The following is a 21,670-nucleotide window of genomic DNA, read 5'->3' as shown; positions in this document are numbered from 1 at the left end:
GGTGGCGGTTCCTGCACACTCCGTCAAAACTTGAGACATTAGTGTTGTGTGACAAGTGGCCTTTTGTCCCCAGCACAAGGTGCACCTGTGTAATGAATGCTGTTTAATCAGCTTCTTGATAAACCACACCTGTCAGGTGGATGGATTATCTTGGCAAAGGAGAAATGCAAACAAATTTGTGCACATAATTTGAGCAAAATAAGAGTGTGTGTATGGAACATTTCTGGGATCTTTTATTTCGGCTCATGAAACCAACACTTTAAATGTTCAGTATAGCTCATTCTAAGAGACCGCAACAGCCTAGTGCATTTCTGTTGAGAGAGAGGTGGAAATGCAGTACGTGTGTTATACTGGACTAAAATAAGATCTGGGCCTGCAATTCACATTCCACATACGGAGTCCATTAGGAGTGAGGCAGGGCACACGGTTTCTATTCCTTCCCCTTCACACCAGAGAGAGGGAGCAGAGGCTTCTCTCACATGACAGTTTTCCTTTTAGACTTCAAATCCCCCAACAAAGCATCCAATATTGTTTCATTTTAAATGTCTTTCCCCACAGAAGGGAAAGATGTGTGCCCAGGAAGAGCTTCACCATACATACATCATAGAGGAGGTAAATGTATGAAGATGTCTTTAATGTCCTCTGACATTGAGTAAATGTGCATCTACATAAGCTGGATACATTAATATTTCTAAATGGATATTTACACAGATTTTTACTGGATAACAGCTAGTCAAACTGACACTGGTTTTGAGTATACTAGCTCAACGAGTATACTTCCTGTGCTAGCCTTATTGGTCAATCAACCTCAGCAAAGTGGCAAACATATAGTTGAAACCTACACAAGCTGCAAGAGGCCTAATGTGGAATGTTGCCTATACATGTTGTGTTATTTGTGACTAATTAGAGTGGACGCTGGTGGCCACAGCGGTCTCCCCACGCTTGTTCTTGGCTCTACATATGTATCTTCCAAAGTCGATAGTCTCCAGGTCATCAATGGCTATGACGCTCTGGGAGATGCGGGTGGTGTGTCCCATTCCTCTGTTGATCAGCCTCCACGAATCACGCACACCAACAGGACGGAGGTTCTGAACAGAGCACAGAAAGAGAGGACTAGCTCATACTATAGCTCCCAAAGGAGCTTGATTTGAGCCATTTTCCAGGAGAACGGAAACAAGGGATGGTGAAATGTGGAATGATTTTTTTCATTTAAATGTTCCTTTAACTAGAAAGTCACAATTAAAGCAGCCATTGCTGTTGAAACCATAACAAAGCGGACACCCCACCCGTCTCTAAAAAGCTTAGGGATGAGACTAGAAATGTAACCACTCAAATGTATAGACCGAGCTATGACCATCCATGATATCAAAATGATAGTTTTAAACAGGGGCGCAACTTTGCTTATAGAAGTGGTGTGGGACGACAAATACCAAGTGCATTCGGAAAGTATTCAGACCCCTGGACTTTTTCCACATTTTGTTACTTTACAGCCTTATTCTAAAATGGATTAAATAAATAAAAATGTCCTCAATCTACACATAATACCCCGTAATGACAAAGTGGAAACAGGTTTTTACAAATTTTTGCAAATGTATTAAAAATAAAAACAGTTTTACCTTATTTACACAACTATTCATATCCTTTGCCATGAGACTCAAAATGAATCTTCGGTGCATCCTGTTTCCATTGATCATTCTTGAGATGTTTCTACAACTTGATTGAAGTCCATCTGTGGTAAATTCAATTGATTGGTCATGATTTAGAAAGGCACACACCTGTCTATATAAGGTCCCACAGTTGACAGTGCATGTCAGAGCAAAAACCAAGCCATGAGGTTGAAGGAATTGGCTGTAGAGCTCTGAGATAGGATTGAGTCGAGGCACAGATTTGGGGAAGGGTATCAAAAAATGTCTACAGCATTGAAGGTCCCCAAGAACACAGTGGCCGCCAACATTCTTAAATGGAAGAAGTTTGGAACCACCAAGACTCTTCCTAGAGCTGGCCGTGCGGCCAAACTGAGCAATCGGGGGAGAAGGTCCTTGGTCAGGGAGGTGACAAAGAACCTGATGGTCACTCTGACAGAGCTCCAGAGTTCCTCTGCGGATGGGAGAACTTCCAGAAGGACAACCGTCTCTGCAGCATTCCACCAATCAGGCCTTTATAGTAGAGTGGCCACACAGAAGCCACTCCTCAGTAAAAGGCACATGACAGCCCGCTTGGAGTTTGCCAAAAGTCACCTAAAGGACTCAGACAATGAGAAACAAGATTATTTGGTCTGATGAAACCAAGATTGAACTCTTTGGCCTGAATGCCAAGCGTCACATCTGGAGGAAACCTGACACCATCACTATGGTGAAGCATGGTGGTGGAAGCATCATGCTATGGGGATGTTTTTCAGCAGCGGGGACTGGGAGACTAGTCAGGATTAAGGAAAAGATGAATGGAGCAAAGTACAGAGAGCTCCTTAATGAAAGCCTGCTCCAGAGAGCTCAGGACCTCAGACTAAAGCGAAGGTTGACCTTCCAACAGGACAATGACCCTAAGCACACAGCCAAGACAACATAGTAGTGGCTTCGGGACAGGTCCCTGAATGCCCTTGAGTGGCCCAGCCAGATCCCGGCCTTGAACCCAATCAAACATCTCTGGAGAGACCTAAAAATAGCTGTGCAGCGACGCTCCCCATCCAACCTGACAGAGCTTGAGAGGATCTGCAGCGAGGAATGAGAGAAACTTCCCAAAAACAGGTGTGCCAAACTTGCAGCATCACACCCAAGAAGACTCGAGGCTGTAATTGCTGCGAAAGGTGCTTCAACAAAGTACTGAGTAAAGGGTCTGAATACTTAAGTAAATGTGATATCAGTTTTTTTTTTATACTTGCAAACATTTCTAAAAAACAGTTTTTGCTTTGTCACAAGGTATTGTGTGTAGATTGATGAGGGAAATAAACTTTTTAATCAATTATATAATATGGTTGAAATGTAACAAAAGGTGGAAAAAGTCAAGGGTTCTGAATATTTTCTGTATGCACTGTGTGCATATATACACTGCTCAAAAAAATAAAGGGAACACGAAAATAACACATCCTAGATCTGAATGAATGAATTATTCTTATTAAATACTTTTTTCTTTACATAGTTGAATGTGCTGACAACAAAATCACAAATTATCAATGGAAATCAAATTTATCAACCCATGGAGGTCTGGATTTGGAGTCACTCAAAATTAAAGTGGAAAACCATACTACAGGCTGATCCAACTTTGATGTAATGTCCTTAAAACAAGTCAAAATGAGGCTCAGTAGTGTGTGTGGCCTCCACATGCCTGTATGACCTCCCTACAATGCCTGGGCATGCTCCTGATGAGGTGACGGATGGTCTCCTGAGGGATCTCCTCCCAGACCTGGACAAAAGCATCCGCCAACTCCTGGACAGTCTGTGGTGCAACGTGGTGTTGGTGGATGGAGCGAGACATGATGTCCCAGATGTGCTCAATTGGATTCAGGTCTGGGGAGCAGGCGGGCCAGTCCATAGCATCAATGCCTTCCTCTTGCAGGAACTGCTGACACACTCCAGCCACATGAGGTCTAACATTGTCTTGCATTAGGAGGAACCCAGGGCCAACCGCACCAGCATATGGTCTCACAAGGGGTCTGAGGATCTCATCTCGGTACCTAATGGCAGTCAGGCTACGTCTGGCGAGCACATGGAGGGCTGTGCGGCCCCCCAAAGAAATGCCACCCCACACCATGACTGACCCACCGCCAAACCGGTCATGCTGAGGGATGTTGCAGGCAGCAGAATGTTCTCCACGGCGTCTCCAGACTCTGTCACGTCTGTCACGTGCTCAGTGGGAACCTGCTTTCATCTGTGAAGAGCACAGGGCGCCAGTGGCGAATTTGCCAATCTTGGTGTTCTCTGGCAAATGCCAAACGTCCTGCACAGTGTTGGGCTGTAAGCACAACCCCCACCTGTGGACGTCGGGCCCTCATACCACCCTCATGGAGTCTGTTTCTGACCGTTTGAGCAGACACATGCACATTTGTGGCCTGCTGGAGGTCATTTTGCAGGGCTCTGGCAGTGTTCCTCCTTACAAAAAGGCGGAGGTAGCGGTCCTGCTGTTGGGTTGTTGCCCTCCTACGCCTCCTCTACGCCTCCTCTACGTCTCCTGATGTACTGGCCTGTCTCCTGGTAGCGCCTCCATGCTCTGGACACTACGCTGACAGACACCGCAAACCTTCTTGCCACAGCTCGCATTGATGTGCCATCCTGGATGAGCTGCACTACCTGAGCCACTTGTGTGGGTTGGAGACTCAGTCTCATGCTACCACTAGAGTGAAAGGACCGCCAGCATTCAAATGTGACCAAAACATCAGCCAGGAAGCATAGGAACTGAGAAGTGGTCTGTGGTCACCACCTGCAGAACCACTGCTTTATTGGGGGTTTCTTGCTAATTGCCTATAATTTCCACCTGTTGTCTATTCCATTTGCACAACAGCATGTGAAGTTTTTTGTCAATCAGTGTAGCTTCCTAAGTGGACAGTTTGATTTCACAGAAGTGTGATTGACTTGGAGTTACATTGTGTTGTTTAAGTGTTCCCTTTATTTTTTTGATCAGTGTATATATCCAGTCGAATAAACACTCCAAACAGCCTACCCGACCATTCGGAGGCATCCGCATGGTCCTAAGCACACCGTTTCCTTATTTTGTATCACATTCCAATTATAAAACTGGGGGGGACAAAAATGCAATTTCAGAATGTGGGGGGTGGCACATGTCCCCCCGTCCCCATTAAAAGTTGCGTCCCTGGTTTTAACAATATTTTGAGGCTATATAGTATTTGTTTACATTTACTTTGTTTGCAAACATTGGAATAAAACAACCTTATACTTTGGGTTCTGAAGGGGTACGACAGTTGAACTAAGCATATGAGTCATAAGTTATATTCTTCAATGGATACATATCAATTTAAGTCCAAAAATGGATGTAGCAACTGCAGATTTCCCTTTGTCAGGCTACGTCTCACAAGCTGAAGAGATGAAACATCTAGATCAAGCATCTCTGAGAAACAGTGACATCCAGTTTACCTGGCCAGGATAGGTCCATGTGAAGGTGACGTCCATCTCTGGCTCTCCCAGGACAGTACAGGTGATGTTGATGTTGTCTCCTCCCCTCGCAGAGGAAAGGGACGCTTCAATGGTAACGTATGGTGGGCCACTGGGCACTGCCAACAGAGTTAAGGAAGAACAAACCACAGAATTAAATAGGACATTTGTTATAGGATCTGTATGGGACAAACAATTTTATTGACCAGGTTCTGTCCAGATGGCTACGTGGTTATAGCTGTCACTGACTGTTTTAAGATGGAATACATTTCTAGTGGACAGCAAGGATTGGAAACATACTTTCTTGGTCAACCTCCACCTAAACCTTAATACTGTTCTCTCCGCCTTCCTGTCAAAACTGAAGTGAGATTGATATCACCAGTTTTTCAGCGATCGGATAGGATTGAATACATAGAAATATAATGAATAGAACTGCTGTATCATTGTCTTGAATGTGGGTCTATTTATTCTATTTCTATGGATTTAATCCTATCTGATTGCAAAAATCCGATCAGGTAACTTTTTAAAAACTCGGCCCTGAACCACACAGTTTCCATTTCATAAATTCACCACTGATCCATCCCACTTAAAGCAGCCAAAGTGGGTTAATGTTTCCACTGCAGTAGGCACAGGTCCACTTAAACATCGAGCCCTACAGTGGAACAGCCTTTTGATATCACACTCTAAATACACTCTATTACTGGAAGCTGATGACACACATCAGATCAAGAATGGGTCCCAAATGGCACCCCTTTTCCCTTTAGTCCACTACTTTTGACCAGGGCCCCTAGTAGACAGCAGCAGAGGTTTCTTCCTAGGTTTTGGCCTTTCTAGGGAGTTTTTCCTAGCCACCGTGCTTCTACACCTGCATTGCTTGCTGTTTGGGGTTTTAGGCTGGGTTTCTGTACAGCACTTTGAGATATCAGCTGATGTACGAAGGGCTATATAAATACATTTGATTTGATTTGATTTGAGCAGAGCTGATTCAGAACTGTGTAAAAGGGTCTCAGATAGAGGTAGACTTCTAATCAACTATTGTGTTAATAGTTCATTGCCTTTGCCTGTCAGTTATTGCTTTAAGTCATTCAAATTTGATACAGAGATGGGGACTCCGATGCTATAATATAGATTTGCATTTTGTTTTTACTTTACTTTTACTAATGTTAACGTGATCACTAGTATTATGATTTGACAACAAATGTTCCATGATATATTGAAAACCAATGTTTTTGTTATGTGTGATGGTGCACGGTTGCTAGGTTCCTACCCTCCACGTAAAGCAGCTGGTACTTTGTGGAGATCTGTGGGATGGCCTTGGTCACAGCCTTACAGTAAAACACTCCCTGGTGCTCTGGACTGGGCTTCTGGAGGATGAAGCCCTTGGTTGGGTCGTAGGAGATCAGTGTCCCATCCACTTCCATCTCTTCTGGGGGGACCTCTCTGTGCAGGGACACCTTGGCCAGTGGACTGGTCACACGGCATGGGATAACAGCAGTCCTGTCCGGACGCAGGTAGACAATCTCAAAGTGGATGGTGGAGGGGACGAAGAGATCATCCTTGTCTGATTGGAGGAGAAGGGGGGACAAGGGTAGAGATGATTTGAAGTAAAGAATTTGAATATACAATACAAGGGTATTAGTCTGAATGGAGGCGATTTAAATAACATGTTTTGTGTTCGGTTGATGAAGTATAAATAGGTTTTACAGTAGTAAAGGCACCCTGCTCACCTGGGAAGTAGATATAAGTCCTGGAGGTGCGGTCGGGGTCTTTGAGACACTCCGATCCGTCACACAGTGTGACCCAGCAGCTGTACATCCCTGTGTCGGCAGCAGAGGGAGATGTCAGGATAAACTGGCTGTACTTGTCACTCTTCTTGATGCTGTATGATGGGAGGGAATCAGATGGGGGACATTAACAATATTAATCACTGTTAGGTTAACTTCAGCTGGAGGCATGGTGATGAGACAGAACAAGGCATCTGTTAATCAATGGATTCATCCCAAATAGCACCCTATTCCTTATATAGTGCACTACAAAGCCCTATGGGTCCTGGTCAAAATTAGTGCACTAAATATGGAATCAGGTTCCATTTGGGACGCAACCTTCAGGTCACCTGAGTCGGGAGTCATTGAAGGTGTCCAGGTAGATAGGGTAGGACCAGCCGATGTTACTGCCTTTACAACGCAGCTCTATGTTGTTACCAGGGCTGAGGCTCACGCTCTCTCCTAGCCTCAGGAAACGGCCCTTATCCAGGACCTGGGTCAGGATGGACTGCCCTCTTCCTCCTGCCTCCTTCTCCTTCTCCTTCAGTTTGGGGTAGCGAACCTTGGCCCGCTTGCCTCCAGGCCTGATGCGGTTCTCTCCCGCCTCCTTCCTACGATTGACCTGCTGGCAGGCACCTAAACCAACAGAGGGAGAGAGGTTAGAACAATATTAACAGTGACCCACCCCAGCAGGCCTCCACATGCGTGTCAGAGTCCCACTGTGGAATGACACGCCTCCACAGAAACAGACACAGATGCTACAAGTTAGCAAGTCTGACATGTTTGAGTTTCCTATTTTCAACTAGCATCTGAGCACAGCAAAAGAGACAGTCAGAGTAGTAAGGAAAATTGCAGTGTTCCCATCTAGAAAGCTACTCAATAATATAACACACGGCTGTAACAACCGCAGAACAGGAAACATGGGAGTTTTCCTTGCTGCCACATGTCCAAACCTCAACAACTCCCATCTGTCTGCAGTATATTCTATTTGGTGTGATAAATAGTTTTGTATAAATTATGGATATGTGATTCTGTTATTTGAGTTAGTTTAATTCATGGGATATGGGGTATGTTCCAGACAAAACTTATTACAGGTATATTTAGGGGAACAGATTTGTCAACAGCATAATAGTTCTGACTTTTGATGATATTTCAGCTCATTGTTTGTTTAATTTGTTCTGTATTGGACATTTGGAAAGCAGAGATCTCTAAAATGAAAAGCAGTTATGCTGAATAAACACTCATGCTCCGGAGTGGCGCAGCCTCAGTGCTTGAGGTGTCAAATCCATTTACAATAAAAGTAACTCCAAAATGACACAACTCATTATTTACAGTTAATTTCTATTGGGCACAAAATAATCTGAAACACAACGAAAACAAACGGCAAATACATGCAACACATTTCTAGTCACAAGCTTGATATGAAGCCATAGCGTGCGCTGTTAGCGTGCGCTGTAAAGCCATAGCGTGCGCTGTTAGCGTGCGCTGTAAAGCCATAGCGTGCGCTGTTAGCGTGCGCTGTGAAGCCATAGCGTGCGCTGTAAAGCCATAGCGTGCGCTGTAAAGCCATAGCGTGCGCTGTAAAGCCATAGCGTGCGCTGTGAAGCCATAGCGTGCGCTGTTAGCGTGCGCTGTAAAGCCATAGCGTGCGCTGTTAGCGTGCGCTGTGAAGCCATAGCGTGCGCTGTAAAGCCATAGCGTGCGCTGTGAAGCCATAGCGTGCGCTGTGAAGCCATAGCGTGCGCTGTAAAGCCATAGCGTGCGCTGTGAAGCCATAGCGTGCGCTGTAAAGCCATAGCGTGCGCTGTAAAGCCATAGCGTGCGCTGTGAAGCCATAGCGTGCGCTGTTAGCGTGCGCTGTGAAGCCATAGCGTGCGCTGTAAAGCCATAGCGTGCGCTGTAAAGCCATAGCGTGCGCAAAAAGTACTGTAATTTCTAAACGGTTCACCCGATCTTGATGAAAAAACCCTCAAATTAAAATTGATAGTCTGCACTTTAACCTCATAGTCGTATCATTTCAAAGTGCTGGAGTACAGAGCCAAAACAAACACAAGTGTCTCTGTCCCAATACTTTTGGAGCTCACTGTACTTCATAAAATTGACAAAATATGTATTGTTTGTGCAGGCCTTTTCCAGAGTGACCAAACACCACAGAAACTATTCTGTAAAAAGTATGTTGCTATTGTGTCCAATCCTAAAATCACTGCTATCACTTTCTTACCCATTAGGGAAGTTATATTCAGACTATGCCTTTCCCCCTCACTGTTTAACTAAACGGCAACATCAACTCAGAAGTATGAGATTATCTAATCCCAAAGGCTGCTCTCCGATTACAGCAAAACAGTTATGGCGGAATCAACGGAAACCGCAGTGTATTCAGACTCAGGAAAACACACAAAGAAGAAGACATGGAGGATCAGAAAGTTACTCACCATTTTGGAGCTCGAGCCAGAGTATGGCCAGAGTTAAAAGGACCCAGCAGGGCTTCATGGTGAGCAGACGCGAATGGGACTCGAGGAGCAGTGAGAGGGACCCAGCAGGAGAGATGTCAGACCTGGGTGCTACACTGCCTGGATCTCTGCTGGCTCCAGTAGCCCTGTTTAGATTAGATGAATATATCCATCCTCCTCAGTGGAATGAAGGAGAAGAGAAGAAAGGGGAATCTCTCTCTCTCCTCTCTCTCGACCTCTTGCTCTTTCTCTCTCTCTGTTAAAATGCATGCTCTGATGCCCTCTGGTGGGCTGGGGCGAACACGAATTTACAGTTTATAAAGGCGATTTAATGAGGAACACACAACCCTATTTGGGTTTTATTGAGAGAACCACAGATACATCTGGATGTCCAGACCCAAATTCTAAACCAAGTAGGTTTTTATTACCAATTATTAATACCAACCATTTACAACAGACAGACAAGCAGTTATATATCCTCCCCTCACTGAGTTACTGCAATGTCTGACAATGTGCAGAACACTCACAGAATACACTCTTGCATAAACTGATTTTATTAAAAAATACATTTATTGACAATAGTACAGTTAGTATAAACAATGGAAAACCATGTCACTAAATAATGGGTACATTTACAGATGATCATTCTGGTGATATATTTATAAGCTACAACACTAGCTACATATGCCTGAACCCTGATCTAGGTCCCCTGGGACATAATGTGCTCTGCTCTTTTGTTCCACGTTTAATTAACCTAACTCAACTTAAATCGATCAAGTGAAATCAAATGTTAAAAAAATAATAATAATGCTTTTGCAGTAAATTATCATGACATGATATAGCATAACCTCAGCCACTTATCTTTCAAGAAGATCAAATGAAAATGTACATCAAAATCATCTAAACTAAGATTGTTCAGGAATTCTCAATACCGGAGGTTGAGGTTGAACTCTGAGATCATCATCATACCACAGGTCTCAATACCAGAGGTTAAGGTGGAACTCTGAGATCATCATACCACAGGTCTCAATACCAGAGGTTAAGGTGGAACTCTGAGATCATCATCATACCACAGGTCTCAATACCAGAGGTTAAGGTGGAACTTTGAGATCATCATCATACCACAGGTCTAAGAGCTCTATCAGTGGATTAACTGCAACTGAACACCCTAAAATACTTCCCTAACTAGGGTTGTAAAAATCTGGTAACTTCCCCAAAACTCCTAGGTATTTCAGAAATCCTAATTGGAGGATTTCCTGCTTATTCCCCCTTGATTCCAGGAATCTTTCAACAGGCATTTCTGGAAAACCTGGGAATTTGGGAAAAAATTACATGATTTTTGTCTCTGCTACTCCAAGAGAAGAATGTTAGAAAGCAATATCTCTCTCACTGCTCATCCATATCAAACCCCATAAATTGGTTGTGAAACCAAGGTAGAGTTACAAAGTAGACATAATAAACTTTTTGGACACAAAATGAGAGGAGGAGAGGGGAGGAGAACCTTTAAATACTGATCAAGCTCCGACTTGGAGTAGAATATTAATGCAAAAAGCATGGACCATTTAAACACTGAAAGACCAGTTTAACTTAAATCTGTTGAATAATGTCATTAACTGTCACTTTCCCTGGGATATTATCCTGCAAAACATGTACGGTACATCTTATATGTGATGCTAAGAAACTATTCAGAAAACAGTGAAGGGACTAGCATCAAATGAGAAGAGCGACTCTAGGTGGCCTGTAGAGCATATCTTGTCAAGAAATGGCAAATTTCAAGACAGTCCAGTCCACCGACTAGCAATAACAGACAAAAAATCTCCCAAAGGACTTAAGAAGATATGTAACACTTGCACACAAAAAAATACAGCAATGCAAAACGGTCTTTTGTACGGAATGTGATATCAAACACCGAACAAGCAATTCTCTTATTCACTCCACTTCCATTTCATACAATCTTCACGACACGATTGTAAAAACGATTATGACGGCAACACATCCAAGTAATCAGAATAGAACATTTATAAAGACTAGTTAAACTTGTGTTCGATTAGATCACCAACAACACCTGTTGCAAGAACATTAAGACAAGAAGTCAAATAGAGCACAAGCTTAATCATTAGTACCATTACGGAAAACACACATCAGATGAACATTTCAGAAATACCATTCAACAGATAAACATTTCAGAAATACCATTCACCAACAGTTATATCATATTTGTGATTGTAATAAATTGATATGCACACATAAAATGATGCATGTGCATATATATAGGCCAAGAATGAAATGAATATTCTGTGTGTGCATGTTAGTATGTCTGTTTACGTTTGTACAGAATGTACATTCAGAATGTGGCCACTGTTTAGAAGCAAATGAATGGTTTAGTGTACATGTCATTAATCCTGGATAGAGTTAGTTTTAGAGTTAGTTTTTTCAGCAAGATTAGAAAATTGTCTGTGCTTCGCTAACAGGGTATTAATATTAGCATAGTGTGACCTACTGACCTTTCTACATGAAGACAATAGATTCCAACAGCAAACTTCCTGAATAAGCTGACTTACAGAAAAAAACATAGAAAGTTAGGCCAAAACAAAATACCAAGCCTTTCCACAGTTAGTCCATGACTGTAATTGTAATAGGAAATGCAAAATCTGTAATTTTCTGTCTTCTGTCTCTTCTTGTTGACTGTTGGAGATGCTTCCACACCTTTCTGACCAATCAGCCTTTCCTACTTGGTCACATCGTCATGGAGACAGACATCGATTTGATTTGATAATGAGCCCACCTCACTGCTCCAAGGCACATGACCATTAATACAGTATACTGCAGCTCCACTGGGAGAATGGCATGTGACTGAGGCACAGATGGCATGTAGCTGTATAAACAGATGTAGGATCTTAATTTGACCAGTATTGCCACAGCAAAATAATCCTGCAGCAACAGGATTTGAACATTTAGTCCATAATATTGCTTGATTGGTGGTTAGTTTATTAGCTGGCCAAAATTAGGCTACATGAAAAGTGCAACTGTTAATATAACCATGTGTTAGTGTGGGATTTCAGGGAATTTATGTAAATCAAGAAGCTCATCTGCATTTCCTGCGGTTAAGGAAAATCCTCAGCAACAAAAGAGTGATCAAATTAAGATCCTACATCTGTAGTGTATTTAGGGATAGCTGCTGTGTGCATGTAGTGTGTCTGTGTCTTGCCTGGGGCAGGGGCCACCAGGTGACCTTCTTGAGTCTGTGTGGATCCCTGATCTTTCTTTAACACTGGCTGGTCTTCTCTGGACCCTTGTTCTTCTTCTCCTGCTTGGCACGGCTGCTGAGGGAGTCCTGGAGCCTGCGCTGGCGCTCCACACTGTGCCACATTCCGTAGCCAAAGTAGATTAGGAAACCTGGAGGGAGGAAGACAGGGAGACCGAGAAGGCCTGGTTACAAAAGGGTTCCCCATCTGCAGGCCTGGGACGAGCCAGCAGGTGGACATCTAGATAGATTCACCACAATGTGTTTGAGGCTTCAGAGATGTTGGAGGGCGGCACCTACCCACAGCCATCCATATGGAGAAGCGTATCCAGGTGTCACCACTCAGCTGGACCATGAGATAAACATTGACAAATATACTCAGGATGGGAAGAAATGGGATGAGTGGAACCTGTATGAATAGACAACAGAGAGTCTAACCATCAGTAACACAGCTTATTGTATCCTCCAACTGCAACCTGAGAGTCTGAAACTGACATGGTATGAAATCATTGTACATCATTTTTGGAAAATTGAGGGGTCATGGTACAGTAGGCTGATTCTGCCTAAAAAAATATAGTCATCTGTATAGGTACCATGAAGGAGACCTTCCTGCTGGTTTGAGGCTGTTGACAGATGAGAACCACACAGCCAATGAAGACCACCAGGGATAGGGCCAGACAACACAGGATCCAGGTCTCCATGCGAATGATGGCATATCCATGGTAGGTGGTCAGAGCACTGATCACACACACCACCAACACTGTGACAATACACAGACTTCAAAAATTATTATCTAAGGCAATGAGTTGTCCACCACTGGTGAGACAACATCAGATACAAACAACATTGTGAACATTTCAAATGGCCATCATGGAGTTTAAGAATAGATCAGCGATGCAATGCAAACCTAAGAGGCAGACCGCCATGTTGACCACAGAGGAGGACTGTTCTGTGGGTACGAGTGGAGGTTTGAGCACCGTCTGCAGGGTGGAACCTCCTTCCTTCAGCATGTTGATGTGGGACTCAGACTCCGTCAGCTCCGACTCCCCTTCTGGTGATGTCAGGCAATCCTTCTCCCTGTTACAGCCCGGCTTTCCATAGAGCAGGTCCGGCTGATACCTGAAAGACACGACAGACACTTATTTTGTCTTATTTAGTTTCACAACCAAAAGACAGGAACATTAGTGGTTTGGCATCGTATCTGGTGGGTTTGCTATTAAATCTCTTAGATGTAAAGGCCCTTGTTTAAGGGACCTGCGTAGTTCTGGTACCGGTTCCGACTGACATTTTCACTTAGAAATTGATCTGTGGACACCATAGTTCGAAATGGCTTGCATTGAGCGGTAGCCCTGATTCTCACTGACACAGGAGTATGTCCACAGACAGAAGGCGAAACCCAGACACGTCACCGGGGCTATAAAGCTGAAGCATTCTTTTAGAATGTTTTCTCACCACCATTTATGATAATGAGAGGAAGTCCGGTTGCGGCTAGTGGATTAGGATGGAACCAAGTGAAACTGGCCCAATATTCTGGTCATTTTCTCATCGATGAAACAGCTGATCTCAATAAATGTTTCTGTTCCCAAAACTACAATCTGTTACAACCACAGTGCACTAAGTTTTATAGACTTGACACTTTACCAAAGTAAAAAAATTGCATTGTTTAGAAGGAGGAAAGGGGGATACCTAGTCAGTTGTACACCTGAATGCATTCCACTGAAATGTGCCTTCCGCATTTAACCTTAATCAACATGCACAGAACAGTGCCTTGCTCAGGGGCAGAACAGCTGTTTTTTATCTTGTCGGCTTGGAGATTCGATCCAGCAATCTTTCGGTTACTGGCCCAAATCTCCTACCCACCAGGCTACCTGACATCGAGCCCAAGGTCAAATTGAGTTTGTGCACATGCACAGTTCACAGTGGAGGCGTTCTCTAATGGAAATATGCAAATACATGCTATAATGCGCTAATAGGATCTCGCTAGCTCGTTGCTTGGCTCTGCCCACCTCCTTGCTTGTTCTGCACACCTCCTTGCTTGTTCTGCACACCTCCTTGCTTGTTCTGCACACTGTGACTCATTTGCTCCCACTGTAAACGTCAAAGATTAACTATCTTGGGTTAGTTATGAATACACTATATCCCGATAAGTATTTGGACACCTGTTTGTCGAACACATAATTCCAAAATCATGGGCATTAATATGGAGTTGGTCCCCCCTTTGCTGCTATAACAGCCTCCACTCTTCTGGGATGGCTTACCGCTACATGTTGGAACATTGCTGCTGGGACTTGCTTCCATTCAGTAATGAGCATTAGTGAGGTTGGGCACTGATGTTGGGCAATTAGGCCTGGCTCACAGTCGGCGTTCCAGTTCAACCCAAAGGTGTTCGATGGAGTTGTGGTCAGGGCTCTGTGCAGGCCAGTCAAGGTCTTCCACACCAATCTCGATAAACCATTTCTGTATGGACCTCGCTTTGTGCACAGAGGCATTGTTATGCTGAAACAGGAAAAGGCCTTTCCCAAACTGTTGCCACAAAGTTGGAAGTACAGAATCGTCTAGAATGTCATTGTATGCTGTAGCGTTAAGATTCCCGGAACTAAAGGGCCTAGCCAGAACCATGAAAAACAGCCCTAGACCATTATTCCTCCTCCACCAAACATTACAGTTGGCACTATGCATTCGGCAGGTAGCGTTCTCCTGGCATCCGCTAAAACCAGATTAGTCTATCGGACTGCCAGATGGTGAAGCGTGATTCAATTTCAATAGGTGAACAACAAGTGGCTACCTAGCTAATAATTACTCACAAGGATTCCTAAATCATTGCTAAGAATAATGAAAATCACTGCAGTTTCAGGCTTGTTGTATTGGTGATAGCTAGGTACCAAGCTAAAGCTAGCTATCTACCCCAGAAGTTGAGGTCCAACAAATGATGCTTTATTATCAACACGGTAATGTAAACACATTGTTCGTGGCCAGTGTTTGCTTGTTTGCAGACTTTTTTGTACAGCTTTGAACATACTACTGACAGTAGTGGTGTCGCTTGACTTGCACCTGCAAATTCAGAACACATACATTTTATAATAGAACTATGTTATTTGACGTGTCAAAATAAAACGTACTCAATGTGTCAAATAGTGTTATTTGACGTGTATCTTTTTTTGATATGCAAAGACCCAAACGGCGCTCCATAGTGAAACACATTATGTTCCTAAAGGAATGGCATTGTTTTGTCCTCTCCTCCTTGTGTCGCATGGTGGGCCCCTAGATTCAACATGTGACACTGATACTTGAGTGCATTGCTTCCTGAGTACATGCTGATATTTACTCAACTGGCTTTGTCATCATTTGGATGTTGTTCCGAAATACTTCCCGAAAGACATTTAGGCTATGTTGACCAAGAAACACGCTGTTCTGTTTCTGTTTGGAGTCAAAGGGTTATTTCCCTGGAAGATATTCATCTGAACTTCATAGCCTACAACTCAAAACAGGATGGTGTGTTTCTTGAATCTCGATTTGAACGCAACGAAAGGTTGAGTAAACATCAGCGTGAACTCAAGAAGTAATTTCACTACTTCCACACAAAGGAAGCATTCAAACCGATTACATCACAGCTCTGATTCAATAACACAAGCTGCATATTACTCTAACAGGGTAATGATATTTGCTTTATTTTCCCCACAAGCACGGCTACCTACACTGCGGCTGTGTCAATTGTACCAAGTTCCTTCACCCCACTGAATCAAGCTGCCTCGCTATAGGTCTTAGGATGGATTGATAATAATTTAGTTATTTAGCATTATCAGATGCTTTTATCGGAAGTGACTTTCAGTTACCACACATATTCAAGTCCTGCTCTGTCATAACCTCACATGGTCTCTCCTATCATTGCTATGCAGACGACACACAATTAATCTTCTCCTTTCCCCCTTCTGATGACCAGGTGGCGAAACGCATCTCTGCATGTCTGGCAGACATATCAGTGTGGATGACGGATCACCACCTCAAGCTGAACCTCGGCAAGACGGAGCTGCTCTTCCTCCCGGGGAAGGACTGCCCGTTCCATGATCTCGCCATCACGGTTGACAACTCCATTGTGTCCTCCTCCCAGAGCGCTAAGAACCTTGGCGTGATCCTGGACAACACCCTGTCGTTCTCAACTAACATCAAGGCGGTGGCCCGTTCCTGTAGGTTCATGCTCTACAACATCCGCAGAGTACGACCCTGCCTCACACAGGAAGCGGCGCAGGTCCTAATCCAGGCACTTGTCATCTCCCGTCTGGATTACTGCAACTCGCTGTTGGCTGGGCTCCCTGCCTGTGCCATTAAACCCCTACAACTCATCCAGAACGCCGCAGCCCGTCTGGTGTTCAACCTTCCCAAGTTCTCTCCCCGTCACCCCGCTCTCCACTGGCTTCCAGTTGAAGCTCGCATCCGCTACAAGACCATGGTGCTTGCCTACGGAGCTGTGAGGGGAACGGCACCTCAGTACCTCCAGGCTCTGATCAGGCCCTACACCCAAACAAGGGCACTGCGTTCATCCACCTCTGGCCTGCTCACCTCCCTACCACTGAGGAAGTACAGTTCCCGCTCAGCCCAGTCAAAACTGTTCGCTGCTCTGGCCCCCCAATGGTGGAACAAACTCCCTCACGACGCCAGGACAGCGGAGTCAATCACCACCTTCCGGAGACACCTGAAACCCCACCTCTTTAAGGAATACCTAGGATAGGATAAAGTAATCCTTCTCACCCCCCCCCCTTAAAAGATTTAGATGCACTATTGTAAAGTGGCTGTTCCACTGGATGTCATAAGGTGAATGCACCAATTTGTAAGTCGCTCTGGATAAGAGCGTCTGCTAAATGACTTAAATGTAAATGTAAATGTTCTTGAATTGCAATGAGATTTGGGCATGGCATTTCGAGAGAAAAAAAGATGTTCATTATTCTTGATGTTTATTTAAATGTATTTGGGTACATCTTCCCATTTTAAATCCACTAATATTGCAGCGTAGTGACTTTAAATCATTTTTACCATTATGATAACATTGTGCCACCAGTAGGAGTATGCAGTTGCAGTGATCTCTGATCTGCTCTGACAGCTGGTGCTTAAAGCTAGTGAGGGAGGTAAGAATCTCCAGCTTCAGAGATTTTTGCAGTTCGTTCCAGTCATTGGCAGGAGAGAACTGGAAGGAGAGGCGGCCAAAGGAAGAATTGGCTTTGGGGGTGACCAGTGAGATATACCTGCTGGAGCATGTGCTACGGGTGGGTGCTGCTATGGTGACCAGTGAGCTGAGATAAGGCAGGGTTTTAGCTAGCTTATTGTAACTAGGGGGCAGTATTTTCATTTTTGGAAAAATAACGTTCCCAAAGTAAACGGCCTATTTCTCAGGACCAGATGCTAGAATATGCATATAATTGACAGCTTAGGATAGCAAACACTCTAAAGTTTCCAAAACTGTAAAAATATTGTCTGTGAGTATAACAGGAACTGATATTGCAGGCGAAAGCCTGAGACAAATCCAATCCGGAAGTGACTCATGTTTTGAAAGCTCTGCGTTCCGATGCGTCCATATTGAGCAGTGAATGGGCTATCAACCAGATTCCATTTTCTCCGTATTCCCCAAGGTGTCGACAGCATTTTGACGTAGTTGCATTTATGTTAAATAATGAGCGTAAGCGACTATATTATGTAAGTGGTCACCTGATGGATCTCAGAGTGATTCTTGCGTAAAATACAGAGGTAGCCATTTTTCCTCTCGGTCCTACTGAAAAGCCAACTGTCCCGGTGGATTTGAAAAACACCTTGAGGATTGATTATAAACAATGTTTGCCATGTTTCTGTCGATATTATGGAGCTAATTTTGAATAATTTTCGGTGTTTTCGTGACAGCAATTTCCGGTCGATTTCTCAGCCAAACGTGAAGAACAAACGGAGCTATTTCTCCTACAAAAATAATCTGCTATCTAACTAAAATAATCGAACAAATTAAAAATAATTTGCTATCTAACTGGGAGTCTCGTGAGTGAAAACATCCAAAGCTCAAAGGTAAACAATTTAATTTGATTGCTTTTCGTGACCAAGTTGCCTACTGCTAGCTGGACATAATGCTATGCTAGGCTATCGATAAACTTACACAAATGCTTGTCTTGCTTTAGCTGTTTTTCAAAATCTGAGATGACAGGGTGATTAACAAAAGGCTAAGCTGTGTTTCAATATATTTCACTTGTGATTTCATGAATAGGAATATTTTCTAGTAATATTTATGTCCATTGCGTTATGCTAATTAGTGTCAGATGATGACAACGATCCCGGACCCGGGATGGGTAGTTACAATAGGCTAGCAGAGACTTGTAGATGACCTGGAGCCAGTGGGTTTAGCGACGAGTATGAAGCGAGGGCCAGTCAACGAGATCATACAGATCGCAGTAGTGGCTAGTATATGGGGCTTTGGTGACAAAACGGATGGCACTGTGATAGACTGCATCCAATCTGTTGAGTAGAGTGTTGGAGGCTATTTTGTAAATGGCATCGCCGAAGTCGTGGATCGGTAGGATGGTTAGTTTTACGAGGGTATGTTTGGCAGCATGAGTGAAGAATGCTTTGTTGCGAAATAGGAAGCTGATTCTAGATTTTTGGATAGGCGATGTTTAATGTGAGTCTGGAAGGAGAGTTTACAGTCTAACCAGACACGTAGATATTTGTAGTTGTCCACATATTCTAAGTCAGAACCGTCCAGAGTAGTGATGCTGGACGGGCGGGCAAGTGCGGGCAGCGATTGGTTGAAAGCATGCATTTAGTTTTACTAGCATTTAAGAGCAGTTGGAGGCCACGGAAGGAGAGTTGTATGGCATTGAAGCTTATCTGGGGGTTAGTTAACACAGTGTCCAACGAAGGGCCAGAGATATACAGAATGGTGTCGTCTGCGTAGAGGTGGATCAAAGAATCACCAGCAGCGAGAGCGACATCATTGATGTATACAGAGAAGAGAGTCGGCCTGAGAATTGAACCCTGTGGCACCCCCATAGAGACTGCCAGAGGTTCGGACAACAGGCCCTCCGATTTGACATACTGAACTCTATCGGAGAAGTAGTTGGTGAACCAAGCGAGGCAATCATTTGAGAAACCAAGGCTGTTGAGTCTGTCAATAAGAATGTTGTGATTGACAGAGTCGAAAGCCTTAGCCAGGTCGATGAATAGGCTGCACAGTAATGTCTCTTATCGATGGTGGTTATGATATCGTTTAGGACCTTGAGCGTGGCTGAGGTGCACCCATGACCAGCCCTGAAACCAGATTGCATAGCGGAGAAGGTACGGTGAGATTCAAAATGGTCAGTAATCTGTTTGTTAACTTGGCTTTCAAAGACCTTAGAAAGGCAGGGTAGAATAGATATACTGCAGATCTGTAGCAGTTTGGGTCTAGAGTGTCTCCCCCTTTGAAAAGGGGGATGACCGCGGCAGCTTTCCAATCTATTGGAATCTTGGACGATACGAAAGAGAGGTTAACTAGCTAGTAATAGGGGTTGAAATAATTTTGGCAGATAATTTTAGAAAGAGGGTCCAGATTGTTTAGCCCGGCTGATTTGTAGGAGTCCAGATTTTGCAGCTCTTTCAGAATATCAGCTATCTGGATTTGGGTGAAGGAGAAGTCAGGGAGGTTTGGGCTAGTTGCTGTGGGGAACGCAGGGCTGTTGACCGGGGTAGGGGTTGTAATGTTTGTTCCTTATATAATGACAAACCGGGGCGTAGGTTTAACTACTTTTAATGAACATATACTTCAGCTAGAAAACTCCATGTTTAGCCATGCAAGGCATTCCTTAACCATCTGCCTAGCCTGCTGGGTAACGTAGTCTAAATGTTATTAACACATAACAACACATCTTCTTTCCTTTAAAAGAAAACAACTTTTCTATGTAACTACACATGTCACATCACATTTGTTTCACTCAACCTGCATAACATGCAATTTTCAATAACACACATTTCTTTCCCCCAATTTTTTTTCTTAAAAAATAAATATATTTTTTCAACTAAATATAGTCTGTTCAACAATACTCTATATATTGTGGTTCTATTTCTTTTCACATAAACCAAACATTCAGTCCGGGTGCCCCCTTTTAAAAAAAAAATGCAATTCTCAATAAGCCTTTCAGGGGCTCGGACAGTCCTTTTTGGTCGTTCTGCTGAAGTGCTTCCTGAAACAGTTGGACAGAGTTCATTGTCAGTCAGGGTGCTCTGAATGAATTGTCCATTTCTAAAGGCATTTGACGCTTCAGCAGTATCAGTGTATTTTGCTCTTCACCTAGTAGTCATCCAGCGACAACAAGTTTACCTGTGCTCCAGTATCAAGCATGAATGGTATTATAGTTTCATTCACAGTCAATGACACAATCCATTCAGCTTTTACTGCACTGCATATTTCCACAGAATCAACAAAGAATTCTTCAATCTCCTCCTTGACTGTGAACCTTTGTCTTTGTATCCTCAGCTTTGCAGCATTTTGAGTAATTATTATTTTCCCCCACAGTTGTTACATGATTTGCCATATGCAGGGCATTTTTTTGGCTTGTGGATAAATCCACATTTTCCACATGTAGTGTTTTGATTTCTCTCTTTTGCTTGTTTTTGTTTTGTAAGGCGTTGTGTGTGTGGCTCCTCTCTTTTTATTGCATGGACTGACGTCTCTTCCCTGCACAGCTCTTTAGCTTGTGCTCTGGTGGTTTCAGCTGCTCGACACATATTCACTGCTTTATCCAAAGTTAAATCTTGCTCACGCAGCAATCTCTCCTTGAGTCCATTATCAAGTATGCCACAGACTATCCTGTCTTTCACTAGTGAATCTTTCAGATTCTCAAATTCACACGTTTTGCTCAGTGTGTTCAGCACAGCCAAATACTGGTCAAAACTGACTCCCTGTTTCTGATCATGAGAGAAAAACTTGTATCTCTCAAACGTGATGTTCTGGCTTGGTACACAGTACTCCTCAAATGTATCCATTAGCACAGTCAATGTCAAGTTTGCCTCGTCTTGCTGAAAGCTATTGTAAATGTCCTCTCCAATAACATGCAGAAAAATGGAAGCTTTGAATTTGTCATCATCTCCCCCAGCACCACTGGC

The 21,670-nt window shown here is 43.6% G+C and overlaps 2 protein-coding genes across 4 annotated transcripts in view; both read right to left on the bottom strand.

Moving 5' to 3' along the window:
* Positions 1–215: 215 nt before the first annotated feature.
* On the bottom strand, positions 216–9,531 carry pdgfrl (platelet-derived growth factor receptor-like). Its single transcript, XM_035758095.2, has 6 exons — positions 9,298–9,531; positions 7,216–7,501; positions 6,830–6,981; positions 6,370–6,663; positions 5,085–5,221; positions 216–1,088 (listed from the first exon to the last, which is right to left on the bottom strand). The coding sequence occupies exons 1-6, from the start codon at positions 9,353–9,355 to the stop codon at positions 900–902; spliced, it is 1,116 nt and encodes a 371-aa protein (XP_035613988.1). The 5' UTR covers positions 9,356–9,531; the 3' UTR covers positions 216–899.
* Positions 9,532–9,717: 186 nt separating this feature from the next.
* slc7a2 (solute carrier family 7 member 2) overlaps positions 9,718–21,670 on the bottom strand; it is a 60,222-nt gene continuing 48,269 nt past the window's right edge. For all 3 annotated transcript variants that reach the window (XM_052488033.1, XM_035758093.2, XM_035758094.2), the window contains exons 9-12: positions 13,467–13,678; positions 13,153–13,319; positions 12,860–12,968; positions 9,718–12,711 (exon numbers count right to left, since the gene is read on the bottom strand). In XM_052488033.1, coding sequence (XP_052343993.1) covers positions 12,581–12,711; positions 12,860–12,968; positions 13,153–13,319; positions 13,467–13,678 — 619 coding nt within the window. In that variant the 3' untranslated portion in view covers positions 9,718–12,580. The remainder of the gene's footprint in view (positions 12,712–12,859; positions 12,969–13,152; positions 13,320–13,466; positions 13,679–21,670) is intronic.

This window comes from Oncorhynchus keta, chromosome 30, assembly GCF_023373465.1.
Source record: "Oncorhynchus keta strain PuntledgeMale-10-30-2019 chromosome 30, Oket_V2, whole genome shotgun sequence".
NCBI classification, from domain to species: Eukaryota; Metazoa; Chordata; class Actinopteri; order Salmoniformes; family Salmonidae; genus Oncorhynchus; species Oncorhynchus keta.
This window is presented reverse-complemented; position numbering and strand designations above follow the sequence as displayed.

Bases quoted from the DNA above. Each gene is read 5' to 3' on its own strand.
- pdgfrl (XM_035758095.2), bottom strand. From the start codon at position 9,355: ATGAAGCCCTGCTGGGTCCTTTTAACTCTGGCCATACTCTGGCTCGAG. The intron at 6,982-7,215 runs GTGACCTGAAGG...CCCATCATACAG, and splicing joins TTCAATGACTCCCGACTCAG to CATCAAGAAGAGTGACAAGT. The intron at 5,222-6,369 runs GTAGGAACCTAG...CTCTGTTGGCAG, and splicing joins CCAGCTGCTTTACGTGGAGG to TGCCCAGTGGCCCACCATAC.